This window comes from Sminthopsis crassicaudata, chromosome 2 (assembly GCF_048593235.1).
Source record: "Sminthopsis crassicaudata isolate SCR6 chromosome 2, ASM4859323v1, whole genome shotgun sequence".
NCBI lineage: Eukaryota > Metazoa > Chordata > Mammalia > Dasyuromorphia > Dasyuridae > Sminthopsis > Sminthopsis crassicaudata.
In genome coordinates, this window is record NC_133618.1 from 590,604,981 (window position 1) to 590,628,821 (window position 23,841).

A 23,841-nucleotide genomic window follows, 5' to 3' on the forward strand; every position below is an offset into this window, starting at 1 on the left:
ATTGCATTTTAAAAAACTAAAGTACTTTAAACTGAATTAAAACTTTCAATGTATAAAGATTCAGAGGCTTAATTAAAGGTGTCAAATATAATTCATTTTTCATGTGATAGCATTAACAAATGCTAACATGGTGAATTTTTTTACATGGAAAATCAAAATGATAACCAATAACCAGAACTTTTTTTTAATATTACCATATATTGGTAATAATTATTTGTAAGGATGCTGTTCTTGCAAAACAAGAGAAGGGAATTGTAAGGGCTCTTTAAATGGGCGGCGCCACAGCTCAACAGGAGATTTGAGTGGCCCAGAAGTATTCTCTGTGGATATAGGACTGCCCTGTGGTTGGGATCTTGGCCATATTGAGATAGTTTCATAATGGGTGACAGCTCTCTCACTGGTTGTCTGTGTGTGTGTGTGACCTTGTGAGGCCCTTTATAAGCCCACTGCAGACAGCAATCGCTTTCTTTAACCTGGCTCCCTAACCTGGAGTAGCCAAGCCAAGCCAAGCTGATGGATAGCCGAGAGGTAAGGCGTTTGGTAGAGAACACGTGGGTCTTCAGATCAGATGTTCACTAGGGAACTGACAAGTCAGGGCATTATGTGAGTAGGTATAATAAAGGCTTTTAAGATTACACGTGGCTATTCTTGAGTGCGCTACCGGTTATTAAACTATAGATTCAAGAGATTGTGGCCAGAGACCTTTGAAGGCCTCAGAGGAGGCGAGCCGGGTAGAGTTGACACTGCAAAGGTCAGTGGTCAAAGGTACTCTATTGGGCCTAGGGCAGACTAGTAATTGTAACTGCCAGGAGGGCATGTTACAGTTATTTATAATAGTGACATAGGCCTTCAGAATCATGAACTAAAAATTAAATGATTCTCATGATATTTGGATAATGAATTTTTTTATGCTTACTTGACTTTACCATCCCCACAAGAGAATCATTTTTTAACCTTTTCCTTTTCAGTTAACCTTAAAAAGTCATATTAGAATTGATGAATTTCCTCACTACTTTTTCCATTCACTTCTAAATTGTTTTCAATATGGCTTCTGATTACCCTTTCATCTGAAACAACTTTCTCCAGTGAATTCTTCTTAATTTCCAAATTGTATACCATTTTCTAAATCTCCTCCTTCTTAACAGCATTTTATAATGTTAATCATTTCTCCTTTCTGGGTTTTTGTGACACTAAACTCTCTTGTTCTCCTCCTATGCCCATATGATGACCACTTTTCATCCTTCTTTCTTGCTATTTTTTCACTCATGTCACTCTCACTAGTTGTGCATCATCAATGAAGGCTCTGTCCTATATGCCCACGTCTATTTATATATACTCATTTGATTATCTCATCAGCTTTCATGTCTTTAGATCCCAGATCTATATATCCAAGCCTCCAATCAGTCAGAAAGCATTTTTTAAGTTTCTGCTACATACTAGTCATTGTGCTAGGCACTAGGATACAAAAAAAGGTTTTAAAAAAACAACCCAGCCCTTGTTTTCAAGAAACTCATCGTCTGAGAGGCAGCATGCAAACAACTTTGTATAAATAAGATGTGTAAAGACCATATTGGAGATAGTCTTCAGAACAAAGGCACTAAGATTGAGAGACTAGAAAAATGTTCTTATTCTTAGGTGTGAGTTTAGCCAGAGAAGCTAGGAAGCAGAAATTTATAAACAGAGAATTTCAGGTTTGAGGGATAGCTGCTGGAAAATGACAAGAGTTAGGAGATGAATTGAGTGTCTATATACAAAGAAAAGCAAAGAGGTCAGTATTACTAGATCGAATACCAGAGGGAGGGGTGGGAGTTACATGGAAGAAGTCTGGAAAGGTAGGAAGATCTTGGGTTATGGAAGGTTTTAAAACACAAAAAAGAGGATTTTCTATTGATTCATGGAAGCAATAAAGAAGCACTGGAGTTGATTAAATGGATGTGAAGGGGGAACAGAAACCAAATTTGTGCTTTAAGAACATTGTATAACAGCTAAGGGGAAGATCACTTGAAGTGGGGAGAGACCTAAGTCAAGGAGACATACCCAAAGATTATTGTAGTCTTGAGATAATGAGAGTCTGCTACAGGCTGGAGGAAGTGTCAGAAACCAAAAAGGGGGTATATTTGAAATTTCTTACAGAGCTAGAAACAACGGAGCTTGGCAACTGATTGGACAGGATGAGTGAGAGAATTAGGAGTTGAGGATGGGTTCAAACTTAGGTGATCCAGGAGTATAATAGTACTCTTGACAATAATAGGAAAGTTTAGATGAAGGAACTCTTTTGGAGAAAAGAGAAATTATTCAGTTAAGTTTAAGATTTCTAAGGGACATCCTGAGCAATTGGAGATAAGATACTAAAAATCAAGAGAGAGATTAGGGCTAAAGAAATACATCTGAGAATCATCTTTATAAAGATGATTGAAATTATGGGAGCTTGATGAGACCACCAATTGAAGTAGTACTGAAGGAAAAGATGGCCCAAGGCAGAACTTTGAGGAACATTTGATGATTGTCACTTGGATAAAGATGAAGTAAAAAGAGACCAAAAAGGAAATGTCAGACAAAAGGAGAACCAAAGGAAATAAGTGTCACAATAGCCTAGAGAAAATAGGGTCAAGAAGATAGTGACAGTGTCACAGGCTGCAGAAAGATCAAAAAGAATAAAGAGTGAAAAAAGGTCCTTAGACAAAAATTGTTGGAGAAAATAGAAAATAGTATTTCAAAAACTAGGCATCGACCACACCTACCTCCTTATACCAAAATAAGATCGAAATGGGTTCATGATTTAAACATAAAGGGTGGTACTACTATAAGCATATTAGGAGAACAAGGATAGTTTACCTATCAAATCTGTGGAGAAGGAAGGAATTTGTTGCCAGAGAAGGATTAGAGGACATTATGAAATGCAAAGTGGATAATTTTTATTATATTAAATAGGTTTTGTACAAACAAAACCAATGCTCCCAAGATTAGAAGGGATGCAGAAAACTGGGAGAAAAATTTATATCCAAGATCTCTGATAAAAGACCTCATTTCCAAAATATATAGAGAATTGACTCAAATTTATAAGATTCTCCAATTGACAAATAATCAAAGGATATGAACAATTTTCAAATGAAGAAATTAAAGTCATTTCTAGTCATATGAGAAAAATGCTCTAAGTCACTCTTGAGAAATGTAAGTTAAGATAACTTTAAGGAACCATTGCATTCCTCTCAGATTGGCTAAGGTGACAAGAAAAGATAATGATAAATGTTGGAGGATATGTGGAAAAACTAGGACACTGCTATATTGTTGGTGGAGTTGTAAACTAATCCAACCATTCTAGAGAGCAATTTGGAACCCCAAAGGCCTATCAACTTTGGATACCCTTTGATCTAATAGCAACACTACTGGGTTTGTATCCCAAGGAAAGAAAAGGACCCACATATGCGAAAATGATTGTAGCAGCTCTTTTTGTGGTAGCAAAGAACTGGAAAATGAGTAGATATCTATCAACTGAGAAGTGGCTGAATAAGTTGTGGTATATGAAGGTAATGGAATATTATTGTTCTACAAAAATTGACAAATAAAGCTTATTTTAGAAAGTTCTGGAAAGATTTACATGAACTGATGTTGAGTGAAACAAGCAGAACCAGCAATATATTGTACACAGTAACAGCAAGATTGTGCAATAATCAACTATGAAAGATTTGGTTCTTCTTAGTGGTTCAGTGATCCAAAGCAATCACCAATAATAAACTTTGGATAGGAAACGCCACCTGCATCAGAAAGGGAACTATGGAGAGTGAATAAAAATAAACACATGCTATGTTTACTTCTTTTTTTTGTTTTTTTTCTCTCTCATAGGCTTTCCCTTTTGTTCTGATTTTTCTCTCCCAACATGATTCATCAAGAAATGTTTATAAACTTAATATTTTATTATGCATAACCAGAAAAAAGAAAACAACAAAAAATTAAGGGGGAGAAAAATAAGGAAAGGAGAAAAAGGGGGGGGATTTTACATCCAAAGGCTTTAATAAAGGCCTCATTTCTAAAATATATAGAGAATTGACTCAGATTTATAAGAATACAAGCCGCTTTCTAATTGACAAATGGTCAAAAGATATGAACATGCAATTTTCAGACAAAATTAAGGCCATTTATAGTCACGGGAAAAAAAATGCTCTTAATCATTTTTGATGAGAGAAATGCAAATTAAGATAACTCTTAACACAACACACCTCCCCGATTGGCTAAGATGACAGTAAAAGATAATGATAAATGTTGGAGGCAACGTGGAAGAATTGGGTTACTAATATATTATTGGTGGAGTTGTGAATTGATCCAGCCATTCTGGAGAGCAACTTGGAACTATGCCCAAAGGGTTATTAAACTATGTATACTCTCTGTTTTCTTTTTTTGTTGTTTTTTCTTTTAATGAGGCTGGGGTTAAGTGACTTGCCCAGGGTCACACAGCTAGGAAGTAGTAAGTATCTGAGATCAGATTTGAACTCAGATCCTCCTGAATTCAAGGCTGGTGCTCTATCCACTGCTCCCCCTAGCTGCCCCTATGTATACTCTTTGATTCAGCAGTGTCTGTACTGTGCCTGTATCCTAAAGAGATCATAAAAGAGGGAAAAGGACCCTCAACCCTTTTTATAGTGGCAAAAAAACTGAAAACTGAGTAGATGCCCATCAGTTGGAAAATAGCTGAATAAGTTATGGTATATGAATGTTATAGAATGTTACTGTTTTATAAGAAACAATCAGCAAGATGATTGCAGAAAGGCCTGGAGATACATAGGCTGATACTAAGTAAAGTGAGTAGAACCAATAAGAACATTATACCTGGCAACAAGAAGATTATGTGATGATCAACTGTGATGGACATGGCTCTTTTCAACAATGAGGTGGTGATTCAGGCCAATTCCAATAGACTTCTGATGGAGATAGCCAAGTACCTACAGAAAAAGGATTATGGGGACTGAATGTGGATCACAACATTTTTATGTTTGCACCTTTTTTATACTTATTTGCTTGCTTTTTTTTCTTTGTCATTTTTTCCCCTTTTGATTTGATTTTTCTTATGCAGCACAATAAATGTGGAAATATATATAGAAGAATTGGACATGTTTAATATATATTGGATTGCTTATGTCTAGGGGAGTGGATGGGGGAAAGAGAAGGAGAAAAATTTGGAACACAAGATTTTGAAAGGGTGAATGTTGAAAACTACCTTTGCATGTATTTTGAAAATAAAAAGCTACTTTAAAATTTTTTAAAAGATTATTAGATTTTACAATTAATAATTCATTGTATATGGATTTGTCTAAGAGTTTAGCCACAAAAGAGAGGAGAGATATATATAGAATTATTACTACTAGAGATGGACGAATCAAGTGAGGGTTTTTTTTGGGGGGGGGGATGGAGGAAGCATGTATGTCTGTCATATCCATGGAATTGGGAAGCATCCAGGAGACAGGGAAAGATAAAAGATATGTGAAAGAGTGGGATTAATGAAGGAGGTCAGTCTATTGTAGAAGATGGGATGGGATCTAAGAATATGTCCCAAAATGAACTCATTTTCCCTTTCTTTCCTTCTTCCCACCCCCAGACCCTCAAACTAATTCATCTTCATGAATTTTATATTGCAACCATTCTGCCTTAACTTGCTATTTCTCACATAGGATGCTCATGCCTTTGAACTAGCTAACCCCATGTCCTGAATTCCTCATTTCTACTTTTTAGAATCACTGACTTTCATCAAGACTTAACTAAATACCATTCTGCAGAAAGTCTTTCCTGGTCCCTCTATTTGCTATTGTCTTCCTATCTCTTACTTTGTTCCTATTCTATGTAAAATTTGCAGATACTTTTTTTATTCAGTTCTGTTTTATTTTCAGTTTCAAATTTTCTCCCTTTTTTCTTCTCCTCACCTATTTAGAAGGCAAACAAAACAAAACCCATTACAGATATGTACAATCAGGCACAACAAATTCTAGCCTTAGCCATCTCTCTCCCCAACCCCAAAAGAAAGCAAAGAAAATCAATCTTCACTATTTGTCAACTATGTCTAGAGGCAAATAGTGCTTAAACTTTGTCTACTGAGAAGCCTCCTCAGATTCATTCTGCTAAGGTAGCACCGACATAAGGGGATGGTGGATAGAAGGTTTGTAATTACAGTTGCACCTCAGAATGATATTTGGCCTACATAGCCTATAAATGCAGTGGCGTATCTCGTTAGAGCATAACTGCTTAAAAGCAGAGACTGTTTTAGGTTTTGGTTTTTTTTTTTTTTTTTTTGTATTTTCAGTACTTAGCAAAATGCCATCAAGTACTTAATAATTGCACATTGACGCAATTAGAACTGCATTCTTATTCCCATTTTGATAGACTTAATACAGGAACTACATTTTGTATCTTATTAGCTACCTCTTCTGATCAGTGGAAGACAATAGAATTTCCAGTTGATGAAATTGTACCAGCTTGTATACTAGAAATTATAAGCCCAAGCTTGTTTTATGCATTACCAATTGAGAGCAGAGGTAAGAAACTAAATTTTGATGTCTAGTATTTTTGAGAGTTTATTTAAAAATTTGTATAGATAAAAATACATATACATATATGCACATAAAATAGGCACATGTACATAAATTATACATACACACGGCAAAATCTGGGTTATTTTGTATTGTTTATTTATAATTTTGCTATGCCTTGAGTTTTTAGAGGAAACAAATTTGCCATAATTTGCCTATCAGTAATTTCGTTTATAATATAGAATAAAATGAACTTGACTTTCTGGGTCAACACATCAACCTCATTTCTGTGTAATATGTTTATGATATTATATAGTAATAATGTTCAGAAATTTATCAAAGAAACTTTAAATTATGTTCAGTGTTCTAACAAAGAAAAGCGTATATTTCAAAAATATTTTCAGTAGTCAAGGTCGAAATGAAAAGGATTTTCTGATTAATCAAAAGGTATTTGCCTGAGAATTTTGATTAATCTAGGTTTTACAATATCTAGGTGTTTCAAGCCAATATTTTCTAATTTAGCCATGAACATTTTATTTCTATTCATACCTTTCTACTTATTACATCGAAGTTTGTGTTCAGAAGATTTGAGTATTTGGATGTTAGCAGCAGTTAGTTAAATCTAATCTAGATGGAGTTGATTTTTAAACTATTATAAATTAACCTTTAAGGTCTTATTTTTTAAAAATAATTTATAGTTATAAGCATGATGAAAGCTAAAATCTGCTTTATACTTGATACCATCTTCTTGACTAATAGTGGACTAATAGTACACTAATAGTGTACACAAAAATCTAAGAACTAAGAATTCTCACAGTGCTGAAAATAACAAGCCAAAATAATAATGTTTTTTTTAAAACACTAACTACACAGGACATATATTACACACAATGTGTGTGTGTGTGTGTGTGTGTGTGTGTGTAAAAAAAAAAAAATATATATATATATATATATATATATATATATATATATATTTACAGTTGTCTACACTTGAAATGATGGATTAATTCACTATTCCAATTAATCTTGATTAAAATGTAGTGTGTGCAAGCTAAAACTGCTCCCAGAATTAACTTTTTATGTTTTAAGCAGACCAAGAAAAATTAAATTTGATGACAGTTAAATTAACAGACCATTGCAACTCTCAGAAAAATAGAGCACTCTTTAAACCAAGAATTGGAGATGTGTGCTGTGCCAGATTCACAAGTAAGAATCTTTCCATTAAAGGAGTTTTTTTTATCAACTTCAAATATTTTAAGTGCTAAACTCCTAAAGGTAAAAGGCTCTGTTCACTTATAGTTAGGTTGTTAAGAAGAGTTTTTTAATAAGGCCAAGGTCATGGGTATGGAACTGGCATAGGGAAAAAAATGTATTTATTTTGTGTCTAGCTATTGCAGAAACCTGTGCCTTTGGTCACAATCGGAAGTTTGGCAAGAATATAGGGTGATTTGTACAAACCCATTAATTCTTCTAGAAACACAATTTGTCCATGCCCTACTTGTGGTAGGTGGGAAATATCATTTTTATATATGATGGTGTGTGTTATGTATATGTAAGTAATAAAAGATGTTTCATGTCATACTGTATACAGTGGAAAGGAGTTGATTTTATTTTAAAAAATTGAAAGGGTAGAGATACATAAACAGATTAAAATAATCATTTTTAAATGAGCCAATATGCTGTATCTTTCAAATGTAGATTTAGAGCAAAAGCATGGCATTCAAAGTAATGCTTGTTTTTTGTTTTTGTGGTGGTTTTTTTTTTTTTTTTTAATGGATTAGTGCATTTCAAGTTATACTATTGCTTGTTGGCTATATTTTGAGTTGTTAAAAATGCTGATAAAAAAAACAAAAAAACAACTTGGTGGTTTGAAAACAAAAGTCCATAATTATACTTCAATTTGTTTTTTCAAAATGAAAATAAACAATTTGAAAAAAAATGAGCTATCTTTTAAACTTCTGAGTTGTGTATGTGTGTTTGGAAACAAAGCATATAGAGATTGGTTTATCTCTCAAAGTTTAGGAAAGGCAAGTAATTTTATTTTGCCTCAACTTCCTATTGTCTGCCATAATAGACTATACATTTGGTAACATAACAGGATGAAACAGTTTTGATATGGCAAGTTAAAAGAAGGAAATATGTAGCATTTCTCCTTCCTTTATATAGATTGAAAATGTTTGAATGATTAAAGACCAACTTTCAAGGGATGAGAACATTAAATGTAATTTCTTATTTGAGGTTTCATCTTTTAGGTGACAATTATTGGTACCGTGCTATCATCCTGAAGGTCTCAGAATCTGAGGTAAAAGTACTCTATGCTGACTATGGAAACATTGAAACTTTACCTTTTTCTCGGATTCAGCCAATTACTACCAGCTACTTGGAACTTCCTTTTCAAATAATTAGGTGCTCATTTGAAGGTAAAATTTTATTAGTTATTTTCCAAATGTGAATTTTTTGTAAGTTTGTCCCATCTGGTTGACATATTAATATGTTAATGTTATATACAGTATATACCTGTTTGTGTTTAATAATAAACTTGACTTGTCAGTGAAAATTTGAATAAGATAATAAGATTTTTTATGCATACAAATAAAGGTCATTTTTTTTTTGATATCTCAGTTATAGATCCAACTAGATGAGATTAGACCAGTTAGATGATTTCTCTTTTGGAGAGGACCCAGATTTATTATTAAAGCTCTCTTTCCTTGGAAAATTGTACATGGAGGTGGTTTTGTAAACCCAACTAAAATATGTTAAATTTATTTTGACCTTCACCAGTAGATTCACAAAATTACCAAATTTCATCATTTTGATAATATATAAAAAAGAGACTATAGGAATGCTGTGATTTTTGTCAACTAATTATTATAACTGATTTTATTTCCCTAGGAATAATGGAATTGGAAGGGGGATGGTCTCCATTAGTACTAGAGCAATTAAAGAAACTTATGTTGAATCAGAATGTCATGATTTCAGTAAAAGGAATCATTAAGAATGTCCATGCAGTGTCTGTTGAAAAACGTTCTGAAAATGGTACTATTAACATAGCTGATAAGCTAGTGATGGAAGGTCTGGCAAAGCACATCACAACTAAAAATCAAAGTGTTTTGAATAAAGGTAATTTCCCCCAAAACTTAAAATTGCATTTTTAGAATATTTTTTAAAAATAAAATTCAATTGAGTTTTACCTCTCACATCTTTTTTTTCTTTTAATGGAGAAACTGAAGTAGAAGCTATATTTGTGTGTTCTGAGTATTTTATTTTTGTTGATTTACTAAATAGTTTCTTGTATTTCCTTATAGGGCAGACTAATTGCTGCTGCATAGAGTTAAGGAAACAAGTAAGTTAAATCTTATTAAAGTGAAGAAAAACTTAACAAGTTTTTAATAATAGTGAATATAAATTTGTCTTTCATACTCCTAGGTGGAAAAACATGAACAGATACTACTCTTCCTTTTAAATAACCCAACAAATCAAGATAAATTTACTGAAATGAAAAAGTTGCTAAAAAGTTAAGTATGTTAAATGACATGTGATTTTTTTTTTTTGTATCTACTGAGTAAAATCATAGTGAAGTATATATTGTTGGAATGTATCTTACTGAATAATATTTTGGAATAACTTTGTTCCAGAACCTAATTCTCAAGAATCTTGTTTCAGATTATCTTAATTTTTATACAATGATATCTGTTACAATTTGCTACTACTGATGAAAATTCTATGTAAGAAAAGTTAGGGTTATAGTAGAATTTGCTTAATATAACAAGTAAAAAATTAATTTTTTAAATGTACACCTTACTCATGAGTTTAGTTACATCATGGACCTATACATATAAATTTTAAAAGTGAAATCTTATAGTTCACTTTTATAGAGAAAGTTTTATATAGATGTTTATATATACATTTTTAAATAATGGAAGTTAGAAAGCACATGGAGGTAACAATTTATTTCATATCAAAACAAATCTCTATTTGTGACTTCAGTTACTCAGGTTTAATAAATTTGGAAATCTAGGCAGTCAACTAATATTGTTTGAATAGTGTGGTGGAAGTTTCCCATAATTTTTATTTGCTGGCTTTCTTCATTTTATTTTCTTTTTCATAAAAACTATCCAAATTCTAAGCCAAGTAGATGATTAATGGAATATAAATGATTTTAAGATTTTTTTTGTTTTGTTTTTTATCTAAGATCCTAGGATCACAGATTTTATTTAATTAAAGGTTTTCAGGTTTTGAGAAATACATTTCATTTCTGTACAGTTATAAAATTTATCCTGTTTAGATCTTGCAGTTAAAACATATATTAAAAATTAAAGCCAGCCTCATAAACACTTCTATTGATCCATATGACTATGTATAACATAACTGTTCTGCCACTAAATCACATTAAAACTTTAAGCAAGTCATTTAATTTACTGTACCTCAGTCTTTTCATCTGTAAAATGTGCTTATCTCACAGAGGTATTGTGAGGATGAGTTCTTAAAACAATCTATTTAGATGGAAAATGGTGTGTATTTTCAGTTTTGTTAATCCTTAAAGGCAGCCTTTTGACAGGACTGGTAGAAAACAAGAAATCTATAATGGAACACTGTTCTTCAGTACGTCAAAAGAGCTGTGATTTCATCGGTGTGGGTACACCCATCAGTCAACTCCTTCATGTTTAGTTGATGGTTTCATGTGTTGCTGTGGCCAAAAAGGTCATCACCTTGTGGCTGTGCTCTGATGATGAGTCTTCCCGAACTTAGCTAGGCTGGTCCTCATGGTAATAACATTGCTTCACAGGGCCTGAACTGGAAGCCTTTCCAGCTTGTGCTCTGCTGACATAACTTTCAAGAATCCAGGGTCACTTCTGTGCCATGATACAGCATGGAAGTGGAACTTTAATGGAAAATGCCCCTCCATATTCAGTGAATACATCTAGGATTTCATCTGCCCACCGGATACAATATTAGAATTAACTTTTTTAGAAGAGATCAATGTCAGGACATTGAACCAAGTACTGTGCTATGAAAAATGTTTACTTGATTGCTGAAATATACTTTTTCCTTTCTATTCATTATTTTTTTCACCCATTCAAAGCATATCTTCAGTGGATAATACTGATAGGTTTAAAATATATTAGGAATGTTTTCTAATGGTTAAAAAAATTTTGAATTTATGTCATGGTATATTCTACATTTTGGGGTGGAGGGTGATAGAGAATTTCATTAATAATATGTACTTGAATTGAGGATAACTTTTATAAATATTTCATTTTTGTTTCAACCTTTTCAGTAAAATAATTGACCAAACCAAGAGAGTGCTGTGGTGATTAGAACACAAGTGGTACTGCAACCTGGCTGTCACCTCTCACAACTGGTGGAACTATTACTGTGAATATATGCACCAATATAAACTGTATTTACTTTTGTTTAATCATGTGTAAAGGTGGAAACTTCTATTGTATATCAAATATAAAGCCATAGTAAGGGTATATTGGAATTATTTTCTAACTGCATGGAAAAATATTATATAAGCTACTTAACTTAGACAAACTGATTTCTGTTCAGGTATGCTTGTTTTTTGCTCAAAATATGGAGGAAAAATGAATAATTTGAGACCTGTAATAAGTGATCCTATTATATTAATACATACATAAGAGCTGCGGATTTCTGTTTTATCAGAAATGAAGTCATTACAAGAAACAAACACATTAAAGTGGGAAATAAAAATGGCTAGCAATAAAATGTAGTGGAATAAAGCAGTAGAGGGGTCTAGATTCATTTAGGAGAGAAAATTTAAAATCCTTGTATTCTGGGTTCTACTTTCCTTAACCTCTCCTTTTTTGTACTGTTTTCCTTTCATACAGTTCACTTCAGTCACCCTCCTTTTTCTTTCCCTGTATGGTAAAATGTTTGTCTTTTTCCTCCCAGAACATAGAACCATATAATATAATCCTCCCTTACACCCTACCAGTTACCAGTACCACTGTCTCTCTCTATCCCCATCTCTTCTAACTCCAAACTGACCTATTTTTACAATGGCATTGGTATACAACATCTTTGCATCATTTTCCTCTTTTTCAAAAGCCATTCCATCAATGGTAAGTAGAATTTGATTCTAAATAGTATTTACTAAGCTTTGAAAGAGTAAAGCGGTTGTCCTGATAAGAGTATAAATTTCTTCAAAATAGCCAAGTTGAGAGGATTTTAAAAATTTCCATGAAAACAAAGGCATATTAAGCATGTTCTAAATTCATATTCTGCCAGGGCAACTCAGTTTCCAGAATTGTATTTTGTATTTTCTCCTTATATCCCATTACAATTTTGGAAAAGTTCAAGTCATGAATTCATAGTAAAATCTATTCAAATTTAGGACTTAAAAGACTTTCCCCCTTGCTTATCACTATTCTTTAACTCTTATTATGCATTGAATATTATTTTTCTCTGACAAACATTATTTTTCTCTTCTACTAAATGTTAAAATTCTGTCACTTTGTCTAGTTGTTCTTATTTCTGCTCTCCAAATAGACTTATCCTGTCCTACTTAAAGAACTACCATGTGCCAATGTTTTTTTCATTTCCCTTTCTTATTTGAAAATAGGCTGAAAACAGTGTTTTTTACTTAATTGTGTTTACTATTCATACAAATTCCAGCTAAAAATATTTCCTGAAGCATTAGTGAGGTATAAAAACAATTGAAAATATGGAATCTCAAGTGTGGGCTTCTTGTAACAAAAAAAAGGGGGGGTCTATAAAATGTGTAAAAGCTTTAATAAATTAGAAATCTTTCCTTGTAAAAAAAAAAATATTGTGGTAGCTTAAAAGATTTTATTTTATAGTTAGGTTCTTTACCCAAAAGATTTTTGACTCTTCTTTATAAAAAACAGATTTATTTACATAAAAAGCTAAAGACTATAATTCCGTCTTCATCTATTTTTCCCCTAACAAGTTCAAATCACAGGGAGAAAATATGAAAAAAAAAATCTTTCAAAAGAAAGTTAACTTTGAAGTGGGTTGGCACCATGTGTATTAATAGCACAAAATAGGTATTTCAAATATAGGTCAGATCCCATTATGCCAACTTCAAAGGAATATACATCTTATTCTGTTGTTGTACTGGAATTTAGTTGTATGGAATATTGCTTGAAATAAGTGAAGTGGGCTAATTACTTGTTATCTTGCTGTTTTGTTATAATGGTTATTTGTGACAGTTGACCTTTACCAGTAGAACTTTGGTTTGAATTTTCTGTAAAAGATCATTTTTGATCTTAGTATTCATTTCTCTGTGAAGAATTTTTAAGAAGGGTGACAAGTGATAGACAAGTTTGGCCTTCCTGCTTGCATTTATGCTCATTCTACATGCTTAATGTTTCAAGAGCTATTGAATCCACAGTGTTGTTGGAGTAAATTGCTGTGTAAATAACTAGTGCCTATTAATCATTATCTTGTTTTGACTTGTAATTATTTTTTTACTCCTTGATTTTGATGATAGTTTTTGTTAACTTCAAAAAAAAAAAAAACCCCTTTAATTTACTTAGTGCCATTAAATGTTCTGCTGATGTTCTGGTTTGCTCTTCTATATTTTGTGGGGGAACGGATCTTTTACCAACCAAATGCAGGTGGTCAGAATAATGTAGTATATAATAATACCCTCCTCTTCTCACATGGAGAACACAATACGTTCAGGATGGATTTTACAAATATAGTAAATGCTAATAGCTGAATATTGGATTAAGGGACAAACAGATGAATAAAAAGTAATTTGACTATATAGCAGTCAGACCTTAGATCAGTGTTCCTCAAACTTTTTAAATAGGGGGCCAGTTCACTGTCCCTCAGACCGTTGGAAGGCCAGACTATAGTAAAAACAAAAACTCACACTGTCTCCGCCCCTCAGCCCATTTGCCATAACTGGCGGGCCGTATAAACGTCCTATCTGCCCATTATTTCTTTGTTTTCGTTTCATGAAGAATAAGGTATGTTTTATTTATGACATGGGCATCACAAAAGTCACAATTATTAAGTAGGGTCTTTGGGGACAAAAAAAATTTCAACATACCTCAAATGATTCACAGGTAAGGTGTCTTTGAATAACTGAATTCATATTAATTTAAATTTTTGAGCCCAGAAGGCAGGGATACTTTACCTGGAGTCAGTGGATAGATTTCAGGAGGTCCATTAATTTGAAGAGGAAAAAAAAAAAAACTTTATTTTACTAACTCCTAATTTGGCATATTTGAAAACATTATTGAGAATGAATCCTTATGTTTTATCAGATTTATTGAGAGGTCTGTGACAAAAAAATAGTTAAGAATGCCTCTCTTAGAAAGGAGACTAAATCCATTTTATGTGAGAGAACATGCAAAATGCTTAGTAAAGTTTAAGGTGCCATGTAAATGCTTGCTATTATTATAGTATGACTAATCTAGCATGAATATTCAGCTAATAAAATAGATTTTAATGAAAACCTTTATTAAAAGGTACTAGCAACAGCAAGAAATTCCAAATTGATTGTTAATTTTTGTTGCTGCTAATATTTTCCATTATAATCCATCTATTGCTTATTTTTATGGTTGTCAGGATTTCTATTTTTAAAAAACCTGTCAGTGTTAAAAAGCTGGATTTGAATTTGTATCTGCTCAATATTTTTGTTTATTCTTTGCTCAGTTGTGTCTGATTCTTTGTCCATGGGGTTTTCTTTGCAAAAAAAAAAAAAAAAAAAAAGTTTGCCATTTCCTTCTCAATGAATTGAAGCAATGAGGTTACATGACTTGTCTAGAGGCTCATAGCTAGTGTGTTTTTGAGACTACGTTTGAGTTCAAGTCCTCCTGACTCCAGGCCCAGTTCTTGGAGCCACCCAACCACCTTCTGGACCAGCTGTGGGGAGCACCTGGCCATGAAACCATTTGCTACAGCACCCAGACAACCACCTCCCCTTCTTGAGCTCTATAAATTGGTGATTTTATAGACCCATGAATGACATTATCAATGTCCTTGACAGAAAAAAAAAAGGCTCCCTGCCCCCGCGCTCAACACATCTAGTGTTTGAAGCTGGATTTGAAGTTAAACCTTTCCAACCTCAGATTTAGACCACAGCCCTCTGAGCCATCAGGCTGCCCCTACTGGATGTAGTGAATGGGACATTCATTTTTCCTTAGAGGCTTTTACAGTATGTAGTAGTGTCTTATAGAAAGCATATGTGTGTATATACACACACATTTTGTGTATGTGTATATAACATACATATAAACATGTCCCCAAAACAAAGTATACTGTACTAAATTCAATTAAAATAAATTGTAAATCTCACTTAAGAACTGGGTGGAATTTTTTCCCCTCGCATTCTATTCCCATCAGCTTATTTAATCTCAAACTTCCTGATGAAAAGGAGTTGCTTTGTTCTCTTTTCTCAGGTCTGGGTTATCTGGCTGAAGCTATGGATTAAGCCCTTTATGTTTTCTTTGGTGCTTTCATTTTCATTTAATATACATTGTTGTCCTTTTATCTCAGCCTCCACCTCTGGCTTGTCAATAACTTCTATTCAGATTTTCCAGAACACATTCATCTTTTGGTTTTCTTTATATGTATTTGGATTTTTTGTACTTTGGAAAGGACTCATTTTCTTGTCCACCCCCTCCCTTTGCTCATGGTTTTAATTCTCTTGCCTTAGAGTAGTCATAAGATTTCATTCTTCTCAAGATGGAAGACGTCTTAAGGAGTTAAAGAAGGAATCATGAGAGACTGATCCAGTCTTTTTCCCCCAGATTTGGGAAGTAAGGCCCATAGACATTACTTGCTCAGTCATACATGTGAAAAGCAGTCTAAAGTAAATGCAATAATTCTGTAGTCTACTTTTAATATTTGTAGTATTGGTAAAGCTTTAGTGAACTCATTCCTAATCTTTTGGACATTATGGATATCTTTGGCAGTCAGGTGAAGCCTATGAAACCCCTTGTCACAATACCATTTATAAATACATAAAGCACATAGGATTACAAAGGAAATAAATTTTGTTTATCAAAAATATGTTTTTAAAAATAACTCCACACATCTCAGTTATGAGCCCATATTTTAGTATGTATAATCTTCAGAAGTTTACATTGCTGTAGGAAGGCACTAAAATGTATACTAAATAAACAAAATAAGGATACATACTATTTTTACTATGTGTTAGTTTTTGGCAATATAAACAATTGTAATAAAACAGGAAAAAGATAATAGAAACATTAATGCTAGAAATTAAGAGACTGAAATATTTTCAGGAAGTTTATTTAAAGCAAAATATTTTTTACTCTACTTTTTATTTTACTTTAGCAAATATTTCACCCAAATTAAAAAACAAGATTATAGAATGCAAAATTAAATTTAAAAAAAAATCAAATTCTTAGTATCAATGTGGATCAAGAAAACATGATTAAAAACAATTGGCCAATGTTGGTGATGTGGGTGATGTAGATACCACATGATGGAAGGCATTAAAATGGGGTTCACTCTTGTAAAGAATTCACCGTGGCCATTCTCTTTGGCAAAAGGTAGATTTATTTAGGGAAGATGTTACAAGACAAAATGAAGGGATATAATAGACACTGGAAATGGTAGATATGGTAAATGGGAGAGCATATGAAAGACCAGTTCCTCGGTGGAACTCAATTGCCAATTGAATGAGAGTACCCCATGAGGTTGGGGCATGTCCTTAGCTGGTAGGCTAAATCCTGAAAGGACTTAGTCCCCCAGTTAGAAAGAGGAGAAGTGGGGTTGGGAAGCAGAGTGGAGTTGGGAGAGAGATACCACCTGGCACAGGAGAAGGGAAAAGACTCCACTCAAAGCAGTGTCATGTGGGCTGACCCAAAGGAAGGCACAGCCATGGGATAGCCCATAAGTAGATTTTATAGGGAAAACTTTACCTCAGGGTCATGACTAGAATTTCTGATGGCATGGCAAGGTGAGACTGCTGGAGACCCTACAGAAGGTGGGTCTCAGGGGCTTGACATAACTTGGATTTCTTACTGGACAACCTCCCAGAAGCTAAACCAATCTATCAGTGCCTTCTCCCTGCTTGCCTCAGGAATCAATTCTTTCAATTTCTCTCTAACACCATTCTAACCTCATTGTTGGATAATTCAATTAAATTACAATTACAATTAAAATACATGTGAGGTGTTTATATATATTTAGAGAGAGAGACAACATCCTCTGGCTAAAATATTGGAAGAATTAAGTAGTGGAAGGGGCAAGTAAATATTTATGAATGAAATTAGAGAATACAATAGGATAATATTTTCACAATTAATTTACATATTTCATATAATAGTCATGGCATATAGAGAATTAGCCTGTCAGGAAAACCTGAGTTAAAGTTCCACTTAAGATATATCCTAGCTTAGTGACACTGCACAAATCATTTAGCTTTTCACTAGTCCAAAAAGCTCCCTGAAATGATAAAACAAACAGGTATTGATCTATCAGAATATCGAGGGAGTTTCTTCAGGAATTCATTATTCATCTATATATGGTTCTTATATCTCTTTTGGGAAGGGAAACTATTGAGGGGCTTCATAGAACAAGATAAAAATCATAATGAAATATGAAGAAAAGCAAGTGGGCAGGAAATATCAAGGGGAATACTGGGGGAAAAAACATTGAGGTAGTCTTTAATTCAGACACTAAAACATTACAAAACAATTATCAAAACTATCTAATAGTGAAGTAAAAGGATAAAGATAGCTGACGACCAACTCTAGATAAAAGATTTTTTTTAACTTAAAAAACTGAAGAAAGATTTGTTTTTCTTGTTTGAAAAACTTAAGCACTAGAGAGTATAGGAATAAATGGATTTTTCCTTAAAATAATAACATTTATTTAAAACCATCAGTAAGCATAAGTAATGGGGATAAACTGGAACCATTCCCAGTAAGATCAGGAGTGAAACAAGGTTGCCCACTATCACCATTGCTATTCAATATTGTATTAGAAATGCTAGCCTTGGCATTAAAAGAAGAAAAAGTGATTAAAGTAATTAGAGTAGGTAATGAAGAAACCAAATTATCACTTTGCAGATATGATAGTATACTTAGAGAACCCCACAGAATCAAATAAGAAATATGTTTAGGTTTCAGGAGGAGGTTTGAACTTGAATGGGGAAAAAATTATGTTTCCTTTTGGTTTCTTTTGTAATTCTACATGTTTCGTGCATTTAAAAATACCTTAATGCAAAGGCTTCACCAGACTGCCACAGGGATCATGCAGAACAGTCTTAGAACCTTTCATTTATGTTCACATAATGTACAACATACCTTATTGAATTCCAAATGGATAATGGACTTTTTAGAGATAATAAAAATCATGTTAGAAAATTTTTTTTAAAAACCATTTCAGTATGGACAGAAGATTCCCTATTGAGGACAAGGCAAGGAAACATGCCAATACATCAGACGTAAATTTCTGTAGAATGACAACAAAACAATCATAATTAGATTAGATGTGACTTAAAGTTGATAATGTAAAATATAAGAAAATGTAAAAAATTTTACAAAGGTAATTCCTAGGTCAGAGAGGATAAAGTGTTCGAAGTGTGTGAAGATAATTTTCAGAAGAAAAAAGAGATTGTTAAATTTGTTTAAAATAAAATTCTTTTCTTCATTCTAACCAAGAGATGTCCATGCTACTAATCTTATGAATATATCAAATTAGAAAAAAAATAAAATAGCACTCAATATTGGTAGGGTTTTGAGAAATAGACACTGTTAAAGGAACTGCAAACCCCAGCATAATTGTCTTACTAATTTGAGTTATAAAAATCACACAGTTTGATGCAATAATTCCATTGTTAGGACTATCCTTAATTTTTTTTTAATTAAAAAGCTCTCTTAAGATCTTTTAAAGCATTTTAATTTTTTCTGAAATTGCAAAAAACTAAAAGCAATTTAAATGTCCAACAGTAGAAGTGAAGACTAAAAACAATTATGGTATGTTAATATTGTGATATATTACAATCTAATTAAAATGAGGTATAAGAAATACAAAGAAATAGAAGAACTTTTAAAATAATACAGAGCAAAAAAGAAAGGAAAAAAACAAAAGAATATTGTACCCTATGAGGAAAAAAGATTACTGGATAAAAAATGCAATGATGTAAGAGAGGGAATAATAAAAGTTATATTTTACACAATGAAATTCATTTATTTCAATGTAGTTTCAGTACAACAGTCTCTGTTGATATTTAATATCATTTACAATAAATCTTTTAAAAGATCTCATTATTATGGAATTGAGACTATGAGCAGGATGAGGGTAGGATGAATATTTCAGTGATCACATTCAATAATTTTAACAGTGATCTTTATAATAAAGTTGGTTGAGGTTTTGTTTTGTTTTAATCTCTGTAGTAGATTTCCATATCATGAAAGTAGAATTAATGACCTTATATGATTGACTTAGAGAAGTATTTTTTTAAAAATTACAAATTTAGAATAATAAATTATTCTAAATTATTTCAAGCACATAAGAAAAACTTAGAACTTGTAGAAATCCTGTTTTTGTAAGACAAAATTCTATATGTATAGAAATTCTGTACAGAATTCTGAATTTCTTCATTTTTATATATTCAAATTACAATATATTAGAATTGCTTACATTATTATAAAAATCATCCAAAGATGCTGAAATATCTTTGTATTATTCCCTTCATCTATGGTACTCCCATTTCAATAACAGTAGTAGGAATGTGATAATGTTGTCATATGAGGTGATATTCATACATTTAAAATGAGTGCATTCTTTTTGAATACTCTGTTCTTGGGTTTTCATGACACCGCTTTCTCTTGGTTCTCCCTATTTACTTTTCCTTATACCTTTAATGAATAGAAGACTTCCAAGCATTCCTGATCAAAAGACCAGAGGTTGAGTAAAATATTAAAAATATAAACATAGGAGAAAAGAGACATGTTAAATAATAGCTTTTTTATTTGCAGAATGTTTTCAACATTCACCCTTGTAAAACCTTGTACTCCAAATTTTTCTCCCTCCCTTTCCCCCCAGCTCCTCCTCTAAACAAGTAATCTAATATCTGTTAAACATGTGCAGTTCTTCTATACCTAGTTCCACATATATCATGGTGCACAAGAAAAATCAAATCAAGAGGAAAAAAATGAGAAAGAAAATAAAATACAAGCAAACAACAATAAAGGTGAAAATACTATGTTGTGACCCACACTTGGTCCCCATAGTCCTCTCTTGATACAAATGGCTGTCTCTATCACAAGTCCATTAGAACTGGCCTGAATCACCTCATGTTGAAAAGAGCCACGTCCATCAGAATTGATCATCATATGATCTTGCTGTTGCCATGTATAATGATCTGATTTTGCTCGTTTCGTTTAGCATCAGTTCATGTAAGTCTTTCCAGGCCTCTCTGAAATCATCCTGCTGGTCATTTCTTACAGAACAATAATATTCTATCACACTCACATACCATAACTTATTCAGCTATTCTCCAACCGATGGACATCCACTTGATTTCTAGTTCCAAGATAACATATTAAAAAGTAATATGGGGAGGGAGGATTGTGGGAAGATGGTAGAACAAGTCAGTAAATTTCAAGCTCTTCAAATTTCCCCCACAAACAGAACAAATTGCACCTCAGGGCAAAAAAAGACCAAGAAGACTTGGCAGTCACAACCCAAGAAGATCAGAAGAAAGACTCTAAGCCAGAGATTAACCCATGTGAAGTGTAAACATCTCCAAGCTAGCTCCACAGGGAACCCCTGGGGTGAGGTAAGTGTGGCTGGACCCTCAGCAGGAACCACAGAGACTTATCTCTTGGACCCGTGGAGTCAGGTTCTGTGTCTGAGAGATCAAAAATGCCTGGGCCTGCTGTGCTGCAGAGACAAGCCCTGGGCAGGAAGAAGCCACCACCTTGAGAGTGCAGAGGCAGTGGGGCAAGGATGCTGCTGGCTGCACTTGCAGGAGTGGGGAGCTCTTGGTTTGGAGTTCCAGATCAGAAGGGAGAACCGAAGTGAAGCTAGAAGCACTATCCCCCACCCCACAATTGGGGATGCTTACACATACTTATCATTAAATGTATTATGTGTGTGTGGGTGTGTATGTGTGTATGTGTGTGTGTGTGTGTGTGTGTGTGTGTATGATACAACAACAAAAAAGAACCCAACCATAGAAACTTAGTAAGGAAGATTGGGGCTCATCTTCAGAGGAGAACACAAGTAAAAATAAAAAAGCTGCTTCTAACCCAAAGAGTAACATTAAATGGCTCCCTGTCCAGAAGAATTTGTAGAACTCAAAAGACAATTTAAAAATCAAATGACATTGAGAAAAACAAAATTAAGATTATAAAAAAAGTTATCCAATTAGAAAAGTAGATACAGAATCTTAAAGATGAAGATAACTCTTTGAAAATTAGAACTGGGCAAGGGAAAGCCAATGAAGCTATAAGGGATCAAGAAATAACATCAATATAAAGAATGAAAAAAATAAAACAATGTGAAACAGAAGAAAAACAATAGATCAAAAGGAGAAAATATGAGTAATTGGCCTACCTGAAAGCTGTAACCAAAAAATGTCTTGACTAATGCAAAAAATAGTACAAGGAACCATCCTAGAGTTATAGAACATGAGGGGAAAGTAGAAATAGAAAAAAAACACAAAAAAAGTTTATATATCAAAGAGATCCTTTTGTGGAAAATACATAGGAATATTGTCAAATTTTGAAACCTCCAGATAAAAAAATTTTTAAAGAAATAAAAAATAATTTCAAATATGCCAGAGCTTTAGAATTGTACAGATTGGTTTTATCAGCAATCATAATAAAAGACTGCAGGTCCTGGAAGCATATATACTAGCAATCAAAACAACTAGAGTTATAGCCAAAAATGTCATATCCAGCAAAATTATCCATAATATTCAATTGAAAAATGGACATTCAATGAACTTGACCAATCCAAAACTTTGTATTAACCAATCCAAAAGTCAATAGAAAATTTAACATATAAGAGCCAATATCCAAGATTAATTTTAAGAAACTTAGCATGGACAAAGTGCTTTTTACATGGAAATTATACCATATGTTTAAAAATGACATCAGTTTTTGGGTAGCTTAAAAGATTTATACAAGCAGAAGAATGGACACAAAGGCATTAGGGGAGGAAGAGGGCTCATAATTCTGAAAATCTTATATTGGGAATGGGTTAAATTGGCAGCACTACAGATATGCCATAAAAGAATTAAGGGAGAAGGAATAGGTGGAGGGGGAAGCAAAGGGTGGAAGAAGAAGATAAGGGAGGGAATTCATTGGTAGGGGGAGGTTAAATAATACAAGGCAAGTTAAGGAACAGAATTAAAGTAAAAGAGTTGCAGGAATAGGAAAGAAGAGATATACATAAACACTAAAAGAAGGATCAGGAGTTGAATTTATTAGGGAAAAAAAGTTGACTAGTAATCATTGATCTTACACACAAAGATTCAATCAAAAATTTACATTATATATCAGCTGTACTAAAGTTTTGATGCTTTTTTTTTACATGTGGGTAAATGTATGTATGTGTGTATATACATATATATATCTACATGTAGATATGTATGCATGTAACTGTGTATATAGAGATGTATGTATATGTGTGTGGGTCTGTGGATGGATTGTGTGTGTGTGTGTGTATCTGTACTTTACTATAGTCTGCTTGGGGAATGTAAGGGAGGGTAATGAAAGGGGAAAAAATAAAGTATATTTAAAAATAGTGTTCAGCAGAGAACAAAAGAACAGCCTCCAAGGAAGAAAATATGGACCTTCATGCATAGAATTTCTTCTACTATTACATATCCTTTCTTGAACTGGAAATTCATTGTTATATATTTTGAATCCTCCCTGACATTCTGATGGGTACATGACAATGTTCTGCTTTGTTTTGTTTTGTTTTTCTGTTTTTTCTATTTTTTAAATAAATGGAAAATTATGAAGCAATACAAGTAAAGAATTAGAAAAAGACTTTATTAAACATGATTTCTTAAAACACTCAAATGATGAAAGAAGGAAATAATACAAGTGTCTCTTCAAAACCCTAATTTCATCAGGATTCATAAAGAGAGTCAGATAAGAAAGAGGGTCTGGGAATAGTTATGTTTTGCTTATCTTAAAAGAAGAAAGGGATAAAACAAGGGGGAGGAAATAGTGTAGGGGCTTAATATATAGAATCGGGGTCTACTCAAATAAGGGGAACAGGCATAATTTGAACTTCACACTAATTTGAAATTGTCAAATGGTAAAAACACAGAGTGATGTAGAAATATACTCTAGTGCTCATTTAGTCTTCTAGAAGAAAACAAATCCTTGAG

The 23,841-nt window shown here is 33.0% G+C and overlaps 1 protein-coding gene across 5 annotated transcripts in view; it reads left to right on the forward strand.

Annotated features, from left to right (window-relative positions):
* Positions 1–11,934, forward strand: part of TDRD1 (tudor domain containing 1) — a 64,944-nt gene extending 53,010 nt beyond the window's left edge. For 2 of the 5 annotated variants that reach the window (XM_074295663.1, XM_074295667.1), the window contains exons 20-26: positions 6,405–6,521; positions 7,605–7,721; positions 8,768–8,935; positions 9,408–9,635; positions 9,821–9,858; positions 9,942–10,029; positions 11,794–11,934. In XM_074295663.1, coding sequence (XP_074151764.1) covers positions 6,405–6,521; positions 7,605–7,721; positions 8,768–8,935; positions 9,408–9,635; positions 9,821–9,858; positions 9,942–10,029; positions 11,794–11,801 — 764 coding nt within the window. In that variant the 3' untranslated portion in view covers positions 11,802–11,934. Of the gene's footprint in view, positions 1–6,404; positions 6,522–7,604; positions 7,722–8,767; positions 8,936–9,407; positions 9,636–9,820; positions 9,859–9,941; positions 10,035–11,793 lie in introns of all 5 variants that reach the window. The other 3 variants (XM_074295665.1, XM_074295666.1, XM_074295664.1) reach the window with 3 other exon arrangements.
* The last annotated feature ends 11,907 nt before the right edge of the window (positions 11,935–23,841 follow it).